This window comes from Scyliorhinus canicula, chromosome 24 (genome assembly GCF_902713615.1).
Source record: "Scyliorhinus canicula chromosome 24, sScyCan1.1, whole genome shotgun sequence".
NCBI lineage: Eukaryota > Metazoa > Chordata > Chondrichthyes > Carcharhiniformes > Scyliorhinidae > Scyliorhinus > Scyliorhinus canicula.
Window position 1 is genome coordinate 20,726,352 of NC_052169.1, and position 17,942 is coordinate 20,744,293.

At 45.4% G+C, this 17,942-nt stretch overlaps 1 protein-coding gene across 2 annotated transcripts in view; it reads right to left on the reverse strand.

The window, feature by feature from the left end:
• LOC119956909 (sorting nexin-27-like) overlaps positions 1-17,942 on the reverse strand; it is a 139,726-nt gene that overhangs the window by 62,534 nt on the left and 59,250 nt on the right. For both annotated transcript variants that reach the window (XM_038784469.1, XM_038784470.1), the window contains exons 2-3: positions 15,426-15,657; positions 9,236-9,428 (exon numbers count right to left, since the gene is read on the reverse strand). In XM_038784469.1, coding sequence (XP_038640397.1) covers positions 9,236-9,428; positions 15,426-15,657 — 425 coding nt within the window. The remainder of the gene's footprint in view (positions 1-9,235; positions 9,429-15,425; positions 15,658-17,942) is intronic.

The following is a 17,942-nucleotide window of genomic DNA, read 5'->3' on the forward strand; positions in this document are numbered from 1 at the left end:
TGACCCTTGGCTCTAGATTCTCCAACAAGGGGAAACACCCTCTCCACATCCACCCCGTCAATACCCCTCAGGATCTTGTTTCAATCAAGTCGCCTCTTACCCTTCAAAATGTCAATAGATACAAGCCCAGCCTGTGCAACATTTCCGCACAAGACAACCCTCCCATTCCAGGTATTAGTGGAGTAAATTTTCTGTGAACTGCTTCCAATGCATTCACATCGTTTCTTAAGTAAGGAGACGGCCATACCAATGCCCTGTATAAATGAAGCACAACCTCCCTTCTTTTGTATTCAATTCCCATGCAATCAACAATCACATTATAACGGTCTATTAGCTTTCCTGATTACTTGCTGTAACTACATAGGAGGCTGCAAAGGGATATAGGTAAATTGACTAGGTATAAAGTTGGCAAAATGGAATATAAAGTGGGAAATTGTCCATTCAGGCAGGAAGAATAAAAAGCATATTATTTAAATGGAGAGATTACAGGGCTTAGATTCAGTGGGAGGTTCTGCTTCAGTTATACCTGCCTAGTAGCTTTTTGTGATTCATGCACAAGGGCACCCAGATCCCTCTGCATTGAGATATTATGCTTTTTTTTGTATTCTTCCCAACAAAAGGGACATTTTCCCACATTACACACCATTGGCCAAGTTTTTGCCCACTCAATTAACCTCTATCCCTTTGTAGCCTCCCATGCATTTACGTTTTAGGTATTATGCAAATAAAAATTTATCCTTTCTTTTTGACTCACATTTGCCAGAAAGCGTTTCTGTCTATTCTTGAAAGACACACTAAAAATTGTTTAAAACACGCCTTCTCAAAAATACATTTTATTAAAAAGGAGAAGAAAGTTCACTCACCACCTCTGCCTCACACAAGGTGTAACCTGACCATGACTGATACTTACACAGGAAGTGAAAAGTGTTCAATTGCCCAGAGTGGAAATACATCAATTCAACACGCACAAGACACCAAGAAACAAACCAATGCATTTTTCCCTGGGCAGCAGCAACAATGTACTTGTTCTGTTTTTCAAGCCTCCTCCAACAATAATTAGCCCTGGATAATTGTCCCAGATTTTACAAGCATGAAACAGGACAATGTCCTGAAGCAACATTGCACAGCACGGCACCCCAGATCTTGATGTGCCTCGAAAGGACAGCTTCAGCTCCAGCCCACACTCAAAACTCAAACCAAGCTGCTGCTCGCCCTGACATTCTGTCACTTTTGGTCTCTAGTTGATGTGATGACCAAGTGCTGCTCTGCTTTCTCCACTGGGGTCAGACAAGGTATAGGCAGCCCCTTATTAACTCCGCATTTGATTTCTTTTTGATACCTACACCTTTAGAGAATGCAGCCATCAGTGCAGCTTTCCAGTTCAAGTTTGAAACAAACTTCTTCCCAGAGCTTCTGGACAACTTTTTCACATGCAAACCTATTCATTTCCTAACCATTGTAGATACAGGGTTTCTTGTTTTGTCTCTCCTCATCCCAGGTAACACTTACCAGGAGCAGACCTCTTTGGAAATAGAGGGATACGGACCCCGGAAGTGTAGAAGATTTTAGTTTAGACGGGCAGCATGGTCGGCACGGGCTTGGAGGGCCGAAGGGCCCGTTCCTGTGCTGTACTTTTCTTTGTTCTTTGTTCAGTCGTACCAAGCTCCAGGGTTTTCTTATTACCGTCGCACCAGATAACTGAATTCCGATGGTAGAGGCACCTTAAGGCAGCAGCCTGCATGGTGCTGGAGACAACCTATTCTTGGATGTTCAAATGTTGCACATCACGTTCACTCCTTCCTTAATTCACATCCGTGTGATGGGTTTATGCAAAGCAGTGTGCCCGCTATAATGGTAACAAGCTGCAGGATACTCAATTACTGGAAGGAATTGGCTGGAGCTAAACCCCACCCCCGCAAGCTGCCTCCACCTCTTTTCTACACATGCACCTATAGTTTGATTTTGGGACTCAGACATGGGTGAGATGGTGCTCTGCTATTACAGCATATCCCATCTGTTAGGCTACCATCCAAGGTGATAGATATGGCATATTGGAGGGGCGATTCCACAATCCTGTCCTCACAGTGAACTGCGCTCAATGAGAGTATAGATTTGGGGAGGCAGTGGTAATGTTACTGGACTGGCAATCCAGAGTCCCAGGTTAATGCTCTGGAGCGACAGGTTCAAATCCCAGCAGAGCAGCTGGCGGAATTTAAATTCAGTTACTAATTACAGTCCAAAGATGTGCGGGTTAGGTGGCTTGGCCATGCTAAATTGCCCGTAGTGTCCTAATAAATGTAAGGTTAAGGGGGGTTGTTGGGTTAGGGGTATAGGGTGGATATGTGGGTTTGAGTAGGGTGATCATGGCTCGGCACAACATTGAGGGCCGAAGGGCCTGTTCTGTACTGTTCTATGTTCTATTTTAATTCTGGCATTAAAAGCTATTCTCAGTAATATTGACCATGAAACCGTTGTCGATTGCGCTAAAACCCCATGTGGTTCACTAATGCCCTTTAGAGAGGAAAATCTGTCTTTACCCTGTCTGGCCTACATGTGACTCCAGACCCACAGCAACGTGGTTGACTCTAGAATGGCCGAGCAAGTGACTCAGTTGTATCAAACTGCTACGAAGTCTTGACGGGAATGAAACCAGACGGGCCACCCAGCATCAACCTAGGAACAGCACTCTGGGTGAACCTACACCACATGGACTGCAGCGGTTCAAGGTGGCAGCTCACCATCGTCCTATCACCACTAATTAGTCAGCGACAGCCACATCCCATGAAAGAATTTAAAAATAATAACACAGAGGTTCCGTATTTTAGCTATATCACAGCCCTAAACTCCCTTTGAACATCCTTCTCCATTGGGACGGGAAAGAGTGTCTCAACACAATATCATTTGCAAAACAGGGCACCACAACTTCAGAAAGGCTTGCAGTCCCTGACTACGGCATTCATCAAATCACTGATGGAAGCTCAGAGTGAAAAACTTCCCCTGCCAGAGGGATTGCTCCATGAGTCGCATCCACCATAACATGAAAAACAGAGCTTGCCCACACATCTCCAATTGCAGCAATATATTGTTTCCACAGAGAGAGTTGTATGGAATACTAGATCAGAATTATTTCAGTGGCCTTCACTCCCCTGTGCTTTAAGCTGTGCAATCTCACAAAATCTCCAGGGGTTTGCATGGCAGCAGATTAGATGTTTGTGGCTTGATAACCCAAAAAATGGCCTTTTAAAATTGATAGCAATGGGATTATTTGGCATTTTACAAGTTCCTCTGCCATAAATAGGCCTGATCCGAATTATTTCGGAGCATTTGGCTGCGTACATCTGGAGTTCTCCATTCAAAACACAGGAACAGGAAGAGGCCATTCAGCCTCTTGAATCTTCCACCATTAAATTACCTGTACATCACGGCTGGTTGGCACCACAGCACATCCAGTAAGCTGGGTTCCAGGCCCCTCAATACCATTGTCTACAAAAATCAATCAATCTCAATTTAATTTTCAACTGACTCTACAACCACCTCCAATCGTTTCCCTCAAGTTTTTCCCCCGAGAAGGGGGTTCCATAAGCGATTCCTGTCATCATGCTTGAATAGCTGAGTTCTAGTTTAGGGTTATGTCTGGATTCAGCTTTGCGAAGGAAATAGGTAGACATGGAGAATGCCATTAAATCATCTTAAACCTCATGGCGTAATTTGCACTATGACACTATAACCCAGGGGCGGGCAAACTTTTCCGTGCAAGGGCCACATTCAGAAATTCACAATTTTAAAAGGCCGCATAGTATATTAATTAATAGTCCCGGTTGTAACCAATTAGCGTGCGGCATATACCTCAGTGCTTCCCCCGGCGGCATCCTGCCTTTAGCCCTCTTTTTCTCTACTTTTCATAAATGGCGCTTCACCCGGTTATGATTCTGGGTGCCTCATATAGAACATAGAACAGGCCCTTCGGCCCTCGATGTTGTGCCGAGCAATGATCACCCTACTCAAGTCAACGTATTCATCCTATACCAGTAACCCAACAGCCCCCCCCCCCCAATTAACCTTATTTAAAAAAAAAAAAAAAAATTTTTTAATTTTTTTTAAATTTTTTTAATTTATTTTTTTTATGACTTGATCTTGGTGGGCCGCATAAAGACCTTTGGCGGGCCGCATGCGGCCCGCGGGCCGTAGTTTGCCCACCCCTGTTATAACCGGTCTAATTTTTATTTCTTTAGTCTTTCATGGGCTGTTGTTGTCGCTGGCACGGCCAGCATTTACTGTCCTTGAACCGAGTGGTTTCCTGGGCCATTTCAGAGGGCAATTCAGAGTCAACCACATTGCTGTGGGTCTGCATGTAGGCCAGACCAGGTAACAATCGCAGATTTCCTTCCCTAAAAGGACATAATGAACCAGATAAGGTGTTTACGACAACCCATGATAGCTTCGTGGTCACCATTACTGAGAGCTTTTAATTCCAGATTTTATCACCTGGATTTAAATGCCACCAGCAACACACTGCAGCTTCAGTCACGACAGTTTCAAGAGTCTTGCTCCATGCAAATTAAAATGCTCGGTCTCGTTTATCTTTGGTGCAGATAAACCTGCAGTGTTGGTATGTGTGCACGGAGGCACAGAATGGGCAGCTTCAGGCCTCAGGCTCCCCAGGCAGCCAGCTTTCTGTGCAGAGACGAGGGGAACGTAGAATAATTGGGTGGCAGAGCTCGGGATCTATTCTAACAGGGGTCTGGAGAAAACACCTCGGAAGATTAGGTGCAAAATTCAAATAGGAAAGAAAAACAGCATCAAAATTAGAGCCTATTGCAAATCCTCCCGTGACACTGGCACCAGCTGAAGGCTTGATATCAGCAGAGGAGCTCAAACCTCAACGAGAAAAACACATGATAAAGAACAGCTTTGTCAGTGCTAAATTGTTAAGATATAAAGTATTAGACCCGAGCATAGTGCACCGTGGACTCAATAGCAGCAGAAAATAGAGCACTTTAAAAATGGTGCATGGCATTCTTCGGCAAGCTGAAGAATTATTTTGTACAGTCATTAGCAAAGGATACAGTTACTTTAAGTCAAATTTCATCAAAATTAATCTTTGCATTTTCTCCCAGCCAGTATGAAATGAAAATTGCTTGTCACAAGTAGGCTTCAATGAAGTTACTGTGAAAAGCCCCTAGTGGCCACATACCGGCGCCTGTTCGGGGAGGCTGGTACGGGAATTGAACCGTGCTGCTGGCCTGCCTTGCTCTGCTTTAAAAGCCAGCGATTTAGCCCAGTGTGCTAAACCATCCCCGATAACATCAACACTCCCCACATGTCCCCTGATAATAATCGACACAAACACACGCATTCACAGCAAGGAAACTGCTGTCTTTCAGAATGAGTACTGATGACGGGACCTTCACATGGTCTCTTTGGCACAGCACCACAGTTGATATAAAGAGACCTTTCAATGGTCACTTCCCCGGGCAGGACAGGGTCAGCCTGTTAGCAGATTGACAGAAGCTGTCCAAAGCCAAAATCTCTCTCGAATATCATCTTTACAAAACTGCCACAGTAACATCCTGTGGCACTATTCACAAGCGCATCAGCCAACACACAATGGATAACACAGCCATGTCCCATGGCATTGGAAAAATCCAGAAACAACTGTCTTTCTGTCCATTCCCTTGCAGTCTTCTGTAATCCACCTTTTAATCTGCCATTCTCTTGCACGGTTAGGTTGTGACACACTGCTCAATGTAGTAGTGCCCTTTGTACCAGTTGCAGGCTCCCCTCAGCCCTTTCCATTAGTGCCTGAATAAGTGCAGCCCCAACACTCAAGAAGCTCGACCACATCCTGGAAAATGTAGCCCACCTGATCTTCACCCCATCCCCCATCGGTGTATAGCAGCAGCAGTGTGCGCCATATACACGGTGCACTGCAGCAACTCACCAAGGTTCTTTTGACAGCATCTTCCAAATCCATGACCTCTGCCACTGAGGACGACAAGGGCAGGAGATGCATGGGAACACCACCACCTGCAAGCTCCCCTCCAGGTTACACACCACCCTGACTTAAAAGTACATTGCCATTCCTTCACTGGTGCTGTGCTAAAATCCTGGAACACTCGACTTAGCAACACCATGGGTACACCTATACCGCATGGACTCCAGCGGTGCAATCATCATCTTCTCGAGGGTAATTGAGAATAGCCAACAATTGCTGGTCTTGTTAGCGACACACACATCCTATGAATAAGTTGGGGGGGGGGGGGGGGGGGGGGAGAACGGGGGAACGCAGAACCTCGTTCCTTCACAACCCACCATTGTTGCAGCAGCTCTCTGAAGGTGAACTAAAGGAGTCTTGCACAAAAGTTCAATCTTCTGGATAAAATGTTAAATTGAGAGGCTGTGTCTGCCCTCAGGTCAACGATTCCCACGTCATGTACTTTTTGGCCGAATTCCGTGGGTCCCTCTGCTGTCCCTCGCCAAGGAGCCCATTCAATTTGTCCTACAACAATTTGTCCTTATCCCAGCTTCACTGCCCCCGCTTCTTTGGCCTACGAGACCAACTTCTCTGGACCTCCGGAGACGAGGTGGATCGTATAGTTGCCATTCTTTGTGGCTGTTAAAGGCCGGGTTGCTTTCACTGAACCACTCTCAAACAGCCCTGACAGGAAAAAAGGTCTTTCAGAGGGGCATAATTACTCCCAAACTACATCCCTCGAGCTGCACACAGCCACTCAAACGCAAGCCTCTCAAGCTTTATTCAAATCTATTTCAATCAAATGTTACAATCAAACTAACAGCAGCAATTTCTGAAAGATGCACCATTAAATCGCCAGCTTGCTTCAGAGTAGTTGTCCAATAAGATGGACAAAGAGCCCTTTGTGAGGGCTTCTTAAAAAAATGAATGAGTGGGTCAGCTCCAGCAATGAATATTGAGAAAAGAATGTAACTAGTAAGTGAAATCATTGGTGTCAATGAGAAAGCCAAAGAGAGGGGCAGTTAACATACAATTGTGAGTGTAAACAGACACTGAACTCATCAGCTTTCCAAATTACCAATAAATAAAATAAATCATCTTTATTGTCTCAAGTAGGCTTACATTAACACTGCAATGAAGTTACTGTGAAAAGCCCCTAGTCGCCACATTCCGGCGCCAGTTCGGGTACACAGAGGGAGAATTCAGAATTCTCAGCTGGTACGGGAATTGAACCCGTGCTGCTGGCCTTGTTCTGCATCACAAACCAAAGTTGTCACATTGCACAAACCAGAGTAAGACTCAAAATCACTTACCTCATCGCCACCTATGCAAATAAAGTCTGCATTTATAAAGTGCCTTCTCCCGACATCAGGACATTCCAAAGTTCTTAGCCAAAGCACTTTTCGAAGTGTATTCATGGTTTTAATTAAGGAAGCACAACAGCCAGTTTGCACATAACAAGGGCTCCACATGTTGTGGGATAATTGAGCAGATAATTTGTTTTTGGTGTCGTTAGGTATGAGGCTAGGTATTGGTCAGGAGATAGTGCAACACTCCTTTGGTACTGCGATGCAGAGTCAGTCTCAATTATCTGCTCAAGTCTCCGGAGTGAGGTTTGGCCCATGGCCACCTGACCCAGAGGAGATTGTGTTTTACCATTGAGCCATAGCCGACACCACTCGAACAGCCCAATGAAACACCAACTTCAATGACAGAAACAGTTAACATTAACGGTGTTTCTCTCTCCACAGATGGTGCCAGACTAGAGTTTTTATTTCAGAAACCCAAAAGAGTCAGGCTTGTAAGAGTGAAGATTTGCATCCAGCATGGTTTCTTTCACTGCAAGCAGAATGTCAATTTCTCTTGACCAGTGTCCCAATTAGAGCACCACCTCCCACACAGTGATGAAATGTGCTCATGTACATTATAATGCAAGGTGCTGGGCAGAGCAAGGGTTCACGTCAGACTAGAGAGTGGAGCTGCCCACAGTGTGACGAGTCCGAATACAGGAGGGAGATAGAGAACCTAGTGGAGTGGTGTAACGACAACAATCTATCCCTCAATGCCAGCAAAACTAAAGAGCTGGTCATCGACTTCAGAAAGCAAAGTACTGTACACACCCCTGTCAGCATCAACAGGGCCGAGGTGGAGATGGTTAGCAGTTTCAAATTCCATGGGGTGCACATTACCAAAAATCTGTCCTGGTCCACTCACGTCAACGCTATCACCAAGAAAGCAAAACAGCACCTATACTTCCTCAGGAAACTAAGGAAATTCGGCATGTCCACATTAACCCTTACCAACCTTTACAGGTGAACCATAGAAAGCATCCTATCTGGCTGCATCACAGCCTGGTATGGCAACTGCTCGGCCCAGGACCGCAAGGAACTTCAGAGAGTCGTGAATACCGCCCAGTCCATCACACGAACCTGCCTCCCATCCATGGACTCCCATCTACACCTCCTGCTGCCTGGGGAAAGTGGGCAGCATAATCAAAGATCCCTCCCACCCAGCTTACTCACTTTTCCAACTTCTTCCATCGGGCAGGAGATTCAGAAGTCTGAGAACACGCACAAACAGACTCAAAAACAGCTTCTTCCCCACTGTTACCAGACTCCTAAATGACCCTCTTATTGACTGACCTCATTAACACTACACCCTGTCTGCTTCATCCGATGCCAGTGCTTACGTAGTTACATTGTATATCTTGTGTTGCCCTATTATGTATTCTCACGTATTTTCTTGAATTTTGTTAAATTCCCTTTTCTTCCATGTACTGAATGATCTGTTGAGCTGCTTGCAGAAAAATACTTTTCACTGCACCTCGGTACACGTGACAATAAACAAATCCAATCCACTCCAATGTATGTAGTTACATGGTCAGAGAACAGTCGAGAACTGAACTTGGCAAGCAGCGTGCCTGGATGGAATAGCTCTATGCAAGACCATACTGGACGTGTACATTGTTGAAACCTACCAATAAATGTGTTCAGGTTTAAACACACAAGCCGCAATCTTAATGAACCACAAATCACTGCAACATACAGAGCCCAAATTAAGTTCATAATATGAAAAAACACTTCATTTACTTAACCAGGACCATTCTTATGCCTTAACCGTGCATTCACATCTTTTCCAACTACAATTCCTGTCACACGCTCATCATCGGCCTCTGAAAGGCTGTGACAGGTTTCACTGCGGTACAGGGGATTTGTACAAATACCAGCGGAACTTGGACTAGGCAGTGTGTGCCAAGCTCACCTTTCTCGAGATACTCTTCCAGGCCTCGCCGCCTGGCATCCAGCTGCTGCTCAGAGAGTGAAAAGGGCCACTTCCTCGGGAGTTTCGGGAAATGGAAGTCAGAAAATTCCCTCTTCAGGTTCTGGTGAAGGATAGTGAATTCACGGAAGCGTCGAGAGCACAGCTGGCGTCCAGCCATGTAAATGTTGAATACCTAAAAACAAAGCAGCATTAGCAGGCTGGAGATTGTAGCCACAATTCAAACACAAACAAGAAAATATCTTTTAAATATTTAATATTTTCACTTATTTTAAATATGACGCAGCAACAAGTATTTTTTTTTTTAAAAATAAATACCCAATTTTTTATCCTCTAATTAAGGGGCAATCCACCTACCCTCATTTTTTTGTATTTGGTCAATGGGCATGGGCATCGCAGGCTCTGCCAGCATTTATTGCCCATCTCTAGCTGCCCTTGAGGGAGCAATTAAGAGTCAACCACATTGCTGTGGGTCTAGAGTCACATTTAGGCCAGACCAGGTAAGGACGGCAGATTTCCTTCCCTAAAGGACATTAGTGAACCAGATGGGTTTTTACAACAATCAACAGTATTTCATGGTCATCATTAGACTGTTAATTCCAGATTTTTATTGAATTCAAACTTCACCATCCGCAGTGGGGGGGGATTTGAACCTGGGTCCCTAGGGCATTACTCTGGGTCTCTGGTTTACTAGTCCAGTGAGAATACCACTACGCCACCGCCTCCCCACATCTTTAGGTTGTGGGGGTGAGGCCCAATCAGACTCCACGCTGACAGTGACCCGGGGCCGGGATCGAACCCAGGTCCTCAGCACCGTGAGGCAGCAGTGCTAACCACTGCGCCACCGTGCCACCCGACAAACCCAAGTAAGCAGGTCATGGGATGAAATCCTACACCCGTCACTGGAGCACATAATCCAAGCTGACACACCAGTGCAGCACTTGGGGGGAGGAATATCTGCCCTTTCGTAAATTACCTTATGACAAAGTGCAACAGGAGAGCTCGCCCGCTGTTTATTTCTCAAGCATCATGAAATAGATAGAGTGTCTGGTTACATATATCATGGTTGTTTGAGAGATCTTGCAGTGTACACTGGCTGCCACACTTTACTACATTACAACTGTGACTGCACTTCAACACATCGTATTGCATTGTAAAGCAGTTTGGGACATCGAGATCAGATATAAAATCACTTCTTTCTTCAATCATTATTCAATCAATTAATTCAGCACCTTCCGAACCGGTGACCTTGACCACCCAGAAGGACACGGGCAGCAAATATGTGGAAACACCAGCTACATTCCCTCTCTAACCAGAACATCCTTCCTCAGATAAGGACACCAAAATTGTACACAATACTCCAGGTGTGGCCTCACCAACGCCCTATACAATTGCAGTAAACCATCCTTATTCCGATACTCAAATCCTCTCGCTATGAAGGCCAACGTACCATTTGCCTTTTTTTACTGCCTGCTGTACCTGCGCGCACTCACTTTGTAAAGGGGTGTAAGTTCCTCCTCCGAGCCACTCACCATCCTGACTTGAACTATATCTCCGCTCCTTCACTATCGCTGGGTCAAAATCCTGAGACTCCCTCTCTAACAGCACTGGAGGTGCGCTTGCACCACAGGGACTGCAGCAGTTCAAGGTGGGAGCTCACCACCACCTTCGAGGGGCAATTAGGGATGGGCAATGAAATGTCAGCCTGGCCTGCAAAGTGCGCATCCCATAAAAATAAGAGTTTTCCTAAACTGCTGCATGCTTCTGGAGTCAGAGACTGTTACCTCTATCCCAAAAAACCCTCCCTGCTTTTAAAGAGTTTCTGAAAGGCCTAACCCCTTTTCCCCTTCTGCCACCCATTTGTCTTGCACTCTAAAGTGGCCAAGGTGCCAAATTTGTAGCAATCTTAACAGCGAGGACCCCAAGAGAAAATCAAGTGTTGGATCTTGCACAATGCCAAGGACTTCTACTGTCCAATAGTAGATCCATTGGTGGTCATTTTTCAAAGTTATTTGGACTTGGGAATGGTTCCTAAAACAAAACTATAGACTTAACGTCAGTAGTATGGAAGCTGCTCAAAAGCATTATCAAGGGTTCCGTAGCACAGCATTTAAAAATCTTTATTATAGTCACAAGTCATCTTACATTAGCACTACAATTAAATTACTGTGAAAATTCCCTAGTCGCCATGTTCCGGCGCCTGTTTGGGTGCACTGAGGGAGAATTTAGACTGTCCAATTCTCCGAACAAGCATGTCTTTCGGGACTTGTGGGAGGAAACCGGAGCACCCGGAGGAAACCCACGCAGACACGGGGAGAATGTGCAGACTCCGCACAGTGACCCAATCTGGGAATCGAAACTGGGATGATGGGTTTGTGAAGCAACCATGCTAACCACTGTGCTACCGTGCCACTCACAGCGGTATAATAAGGCAAAGTCAGCATGGATTTACGGAATCCAAATGTGATTTGCCAAATGTGCTGGAATTCTTTGAGGATGTAACTCAGAGTTGACGGGGGGAGCCAGTGGATGCGGCTTATTTAGACTTTCAGGAAATATGACTTCGACAAGGTCTCACACACCAGATTATTATGTAAAGTTTAAGAGTGTGGAAATTACGGGTAGTGTCTTGAGATGAATAAAAAGCTGGTCGGCAGACATGGAGCTAAGAATAAATGGGCCTTTTCCTGAATGGCAGGTAGTGACTAGTAGGATACCAGAAGAATTAGTGCTAGGACCCCAACTGTTCATATTATATATTAATGGAACTAAATGTATTATCTCCAAATTTGCAGATGATACAAAGCTGGATGGGAGGGTGAGCTGTGAAGAGGATGCAGAGATGCTTTAGTGGGATTTGGAAAGGCTGAGTGAGTGGGCATATTCATGACAGATGCAATATAATGTGGATGTTATCCACTTCGGTAATAGGAAGGCAGACTATTACCTGAATGGGCGTAAATTGAGAGATGGATACTCAGCGAGACCTAGGTGTACTCCTGCATCAGTCGCTGAAAGTGAGTGCGCGCAGGTACAGCAGGCAGTAAAAAAAGGCAAATGGCACATTGGCCTTCATAGCGAGAGGATTTGAGTATCCGAATAGGGATGTTTTACTGCAATTGTATAGGGTGTTGGTGAGGCCACACTTGGAATATTTTGTACAATTTTGGTGTCCTCACCTGAGGAAGGGTGTTCTTGTTATAGAGGGAGTGCAGTGAAGGTTTACCAGGCTGATTCCTGGGATGGCAGGACTGACATACGAGGAGAGATTAAATCAGTTAGGATTATACTCATTCGAGTTTAGAAAAGTGAGGGGGGATCTCATAGAAACTTATAAAATGCTAAAAGGATAGACAGGGTAGGTTCAGAAAGAATGCTCCCAATGGCGGGGGAGTCCAGAACTAGGGGTCATAGTTTGAGAATACAGGACTGAGGCGAGGAAAAATTTCCTCACCCAGAAAATGGTGAATCTGTGGAATTCACAGAAAGTAGTTGAGGCCAATGTGTGTGATTTCAAGATTTTAGCTCTTGGGGTTAAAGGGATCAAGGGATATGGGGGAAAGGTGAGATCAGGGTATTGAACTTGGTGATCAGCCATAATGATGAATGGTGGAGCAGGCTCGAAGGGCCAAATGGCCTCCTCCTGCTTCTACTTTCTATGTCTGCTTCTACGGTGTCACTCTGCATGCGCATGGTAGAAATATAAACACATCAAGACGACCAGTGCTCAACAACCATCAATTAGTTGGGTGCGGATGAGTAACACAATGGCCCACAAAAGCTCACTCAGCAGATGGTTAATAATCACAGCATTCGTGAAGCTGTGGGTTAACAACTGACGCCATGGCTTCAACCTCGGTCACAGTGCGTTGCGAAATAGAACAAAACAAATGTGGTAAGACAAGACCAGAACAAAACGACCATGAGTTATTATGCAATAGTGGGGGTTTCCTGTGCACAAATTGGTTGTTGCGTTTCCTACTCCATTGCAACACCTCAAAAAGTAATGTAGATTGGGTAGTCCTGAGATTGTGAAAGTGGCTATGTAAATAAGTTCTCGTCCTGTTAACTGGCTCACTTAACACCCGACCTGGTCAGGGTTACATTTGATTCCAGTCCACACCTCAGGTAGCCTTCAGGCAACTCGGGACGGGCATTAAATGTACCCTTGCCAGAAATGCCCAGATCACAAAAGTAAACAGAAAGGCTGCGCCCAGACTTGTGTTTGTTAGCAAATCATCTGCACAAAAATAACATTAACTGGCATTTGCCAGCAATGCTCGACTTGCTGTGTTAAATATACAACATGGAGAGATCACACCTACTGGTGGACTTCGTATCAGCGAGTTTACAGAAAAGGCCCTTTGGCCCATCGCATCTGCTCCAGTCACAAAAAAAGAACAACTTAACTACCCTAATCTCATTCTCTAGCATTTTGCCCAGAGCCTTGTATGCCTTGGCATCACAAGTGCACATCTAAATACTTCTTCAGTGTTATGTGGCTCTTTGCATCCATCACCCTTGCAGGCAGTGGGCTCCAGATGTCCACCACCCTGTGGATGAAAAGGTTTTTCCTCACATCCCTCCGTACCTCCTGCCCTTTACCTTACATCTCTGCCCACTGGTCATTGATCCATGCACCAACTGGACAAGTTTATTCCTGACTACTCTATCTTTGCCCCTCATAATTTTATACATCTCAAATCATGACCGCCCCCTCAGTCTCCTCTGCTCCAAGGAAAACAACCCCGGTATGGATCGCTCTTCACAACTAAAACTCTCCAGCCCAGGCAACACCCTGGTAAATCTCCTCTGCATCCTGTCCCATCCCTCCTGTAATGTGGATTCCAGAACTGCGCACAATACTCTAGCTGTGGCCTAACCAACGTTTGATACAGTTCCAGCATAACCCCCTTGCTCTTAAACTCTATGCCTCGGCTAAAAAAGCCAAGTATATGCACTCTTAACCACTGTATCTACCTGCTTTACTACCTTAAGGGACCAGTGTACATGCACACCAAGTTCCCTCTGATCCTTGGTGCTTTTAAGGGTCCTGCCATTTATCATGTATTCCCTTGCCTTGTTTGTCCTGCCCAAGTGTATCACCTCGCATTCATCCAGACTGAATACCATTTCCTATTGATCAGCCCATCGTCATCCTCCTATAATCGAAGGCCATCATTCTCATTATTTACCACCCCAACAATTTTTGTATCATCCGCAAATCTTCCTACATTTATATCTAAATCATTTATACAAACCACAAACAGCAAGGTCCCAAAACTGATCCCTGCGGGACTCCACTGAACACAGGCTGCCAGTCAGAAAAACACCCCTCGACCATCATCCTCTGCTTCCTGCCACCCAGCCAATTCTGGATCCAATCTGCAAAATCTCCTTGGATCCCATGGGCTCTTACCTTCGCTATCAGTCTCCTATGTGGGACCTTATCAAAAGTCTTACTGAAGTCCAAGTAGTCTACTTCAAATGCATTGCCCTCATCTACACATCTGGTCACCTCTTCGAAAAAGTCAATCAAGTTGATCAGACATGACTTCCCCTCAACAAAACCATGCTGTTTTCGATTCATCCCTGCCTCTCCAAATGAGGTGGAGATGCCGGCTTTTGGACTGGGGTGAGCACAGCAAGAAGTCTTACAACACCAGGTTAAAGTCCAACAGGTTTGTTTCAAATCACACAAACCTGTCAGACTTTAACCTGGTGTTGTAAGACTTCTTACTGTGCTCTCCAAATGAGCTTAATTTTGTCACTCAGAATTGCTTCCAATAGTTTCCCCACCGACTGGTCTATAGTTTCCTGGTTTATCCCTTCCTCCCTTCTTGAATAGTGGCACCGCATTGGCTACCCTCCAGTCTGCCAGCACTTTTCCTGTGGCCAGAGAGGAATTGAAAATTGCGAGCATCTGTATTTCGCCCTTGCCTCACAACAGCCTGGAATACATTTTATCCGGCCCTGGAGATTTATCTACTTTTAAGCCTGGCAGACCAGTCCGAGCTTCCTTTGTGTTAATTTTTCAAACTTTTATCACAGTCCTTCTCCTCAATTTCTATATCCACATTGTCCCTCTCACTAGTGAACACAGGCACTAAGCATTTTTTTGGAACCCTTCACAATCGGAATGGCAAACCAGGTTGATGACCCAATTACTCACCACAAATTTCTCCCCATTCCGCTCAACATGTTTGTAGCCAGGGATAGAGATCGGCACCGCCCGCTTCTCGCTGTAGTCGTAGTAGATATTCCCGGAGGAGTCATCACCTGGATCGAGCCGGTCGGCTTCTTGTTGTGGAACAGACAGCACGGTGAGAATCAACTCACGATCTCCAGCCCGAATCAGGTCCACAACTTGTTTGTGCGTCGCTCCCTCGACGTTAACGCCATTCCTGGAGAAGCAACAAACAGCATTATTAGAAACTTATGAAGGACACGGAGGAACTACGACACATTGTGGGTACACAGACAGCTGTTTGAAGGGTCTGGATTCAAAGCAACAATCAGAATTTCAGCATATAAAATAGTGCCATATGGATGGAGTGCTGCACTGTCTTCGATGCTATCTTCCGAATGAGTTGCCAAATCCAGGCCCGTTTAAGTAGATGCAAGATTTCCCATCGTACGATTCAAAGAAGGGCTGGGGAATTAACCGCACATTCCTAAACTAACACCATTAAAAACAGAACAATTTGTTGTTCATGGATCATTCCCTGCTGAAACTTGTTGTACTTAGCTATTCGACGTGACCATAGCAAAAGCAATTAATTGGCTGAATGTGTACACATGAAGGCCCTGTTTTCTTTCTGTGGGACTTGAAATACATATAAGTTCGATATGTTGTCTACCAATTTGCATCAACCTACTAAACATCAAACATTTTGAGCCTAACTAGTTACTTTTAAATTATAGAATGGTGCTTGCTGGTCCCATTTGCTCAATTGCACTTTCCTCCAATTAATCTTGTGTTTCTAAAATGGCCATCTAAGTAATGTGCCATAGTTCACCAGGGCCCAGAGGTACCACAGGCAGGTTATCTCAGTAAGGAACAGCAAAACAAAGAGCAATTCCAGTCTGCACAATCAAACACAGCAATAAAACCCGAGGACTAGGCCAGTCGACAAACATTGCTGGGTGTTGGATGATGCATTACAGAATACGACAACCAATTTTGTGACTGTTCAACAGGCCGTATCATCTAGTCATCTACAGGGTCGACAATACATCTAGCCTCTGGAAAATATTCAGTCAAGGGCTATGCTAAGTATACGTCCCTCAAATACGATGGGTTGAAATTCAGGTTTGAGAATCTACATTCCCAGTACGCTATGAAAAGCAAGCTCCTGATATAAAATTAACACCTTTAGAGTCAAGGCAGATGGTAGAAATATTTCAATCGACAAGAAAGGTTTTTGAGGAAATCGCCACACAGCCGGGAATTTTGAATACTGTTGAAAGACTTCAGTGGACTGGTTATAATGGGACACTTGTAGCTGGATTCTGAAGTTTGCCTTACAGTGAACTCGTAGAATCTACAGTGCAGAAGGAGGCCATTTGGCCCATCGAGTCTGCTGGCCCTTGGAAAGAACACCCTACTCAAGTCCACACCTCCACCCTATGCCCGTAACTCAGTAACCCCACCCTGGACACCAAGAGCAATTTAGCACGGCCAATCCACCCAACCTGCACATCTTTGGACTGTGGGAGGAAACCGGAGCACCCGGAGAAAACCCACGCAGACACGGGGAGAACATGTGGGCTGCAACCAGACAAGTCACCCGAGGCCGGAATTGAACCCGGGTCCCTGGAGCTGTGAGGCAGCAGTGCTAACCACTGTGCCTCATCCCAATTTTAAACGCAAAGTTGGAACGCTCTGGGTTTATTTATTCACCGCAGTCCCCTCCACAGTTGCCACCTCTGTAAAAGAGCTAAAACTATGTTCACTTAAGATTGTGAATGAAATTAGAGACCTCCACTTATTTCAGCGTTACCCCCTTTACTACTGAACTTGTATTTTTAATAAAATCATACATTGCAACTCTGCCTCCGTTATTTTATTTTAAATTCTCCTCCACTGCTGTCACTCAGCCACAGTGTTCCCCTCAGCAAGAAACCAGGGTGCTCATTGTAACTGCTGCCCCATTAGCAGCCGACAAGAGCAAACGGAGGTGAACTTTACCACCCAAACCTTCCTTTGTCCTCTGATCCTGCCTCAAGAGCAGAAAAGCTTGAAACGTGTACTTTTATTCTAGTCGTAGCCTTTCATAGTTGGCCTGCTCAAAGTGAGGTGTTTAAGTGATCCAGCTGACAGACTTGCCATGAGAATCGAGTGCAACACCCACCGTGTGGCAAAGAGGTAATGAGAAACGAGGCTATTCTAGGCTCCTTCCAGCACTGTGGCGCCAGCCCACTGTTGTGAAACTCTTGCACAGCATCCCGCTGCGTATCTGAAGTGCTGGCAGCTGTTCATAGTGTAAAGCAGGCCAGATTAATGTGCCCGATTACTGTACCCGGTTTGAAAAGGTTTGCGTGTGGACAGTGAAGGCCGGATATAAACACAGTGAACAGCCTCCGATTGTGCGATGCCTCACTTTATGTTCAATCTTAAACCAGAACCGTGAGCACGTAAATCTGGCTTTGCACACAGTGAGCTACAAGGGACCCTCCCACCCAGGCA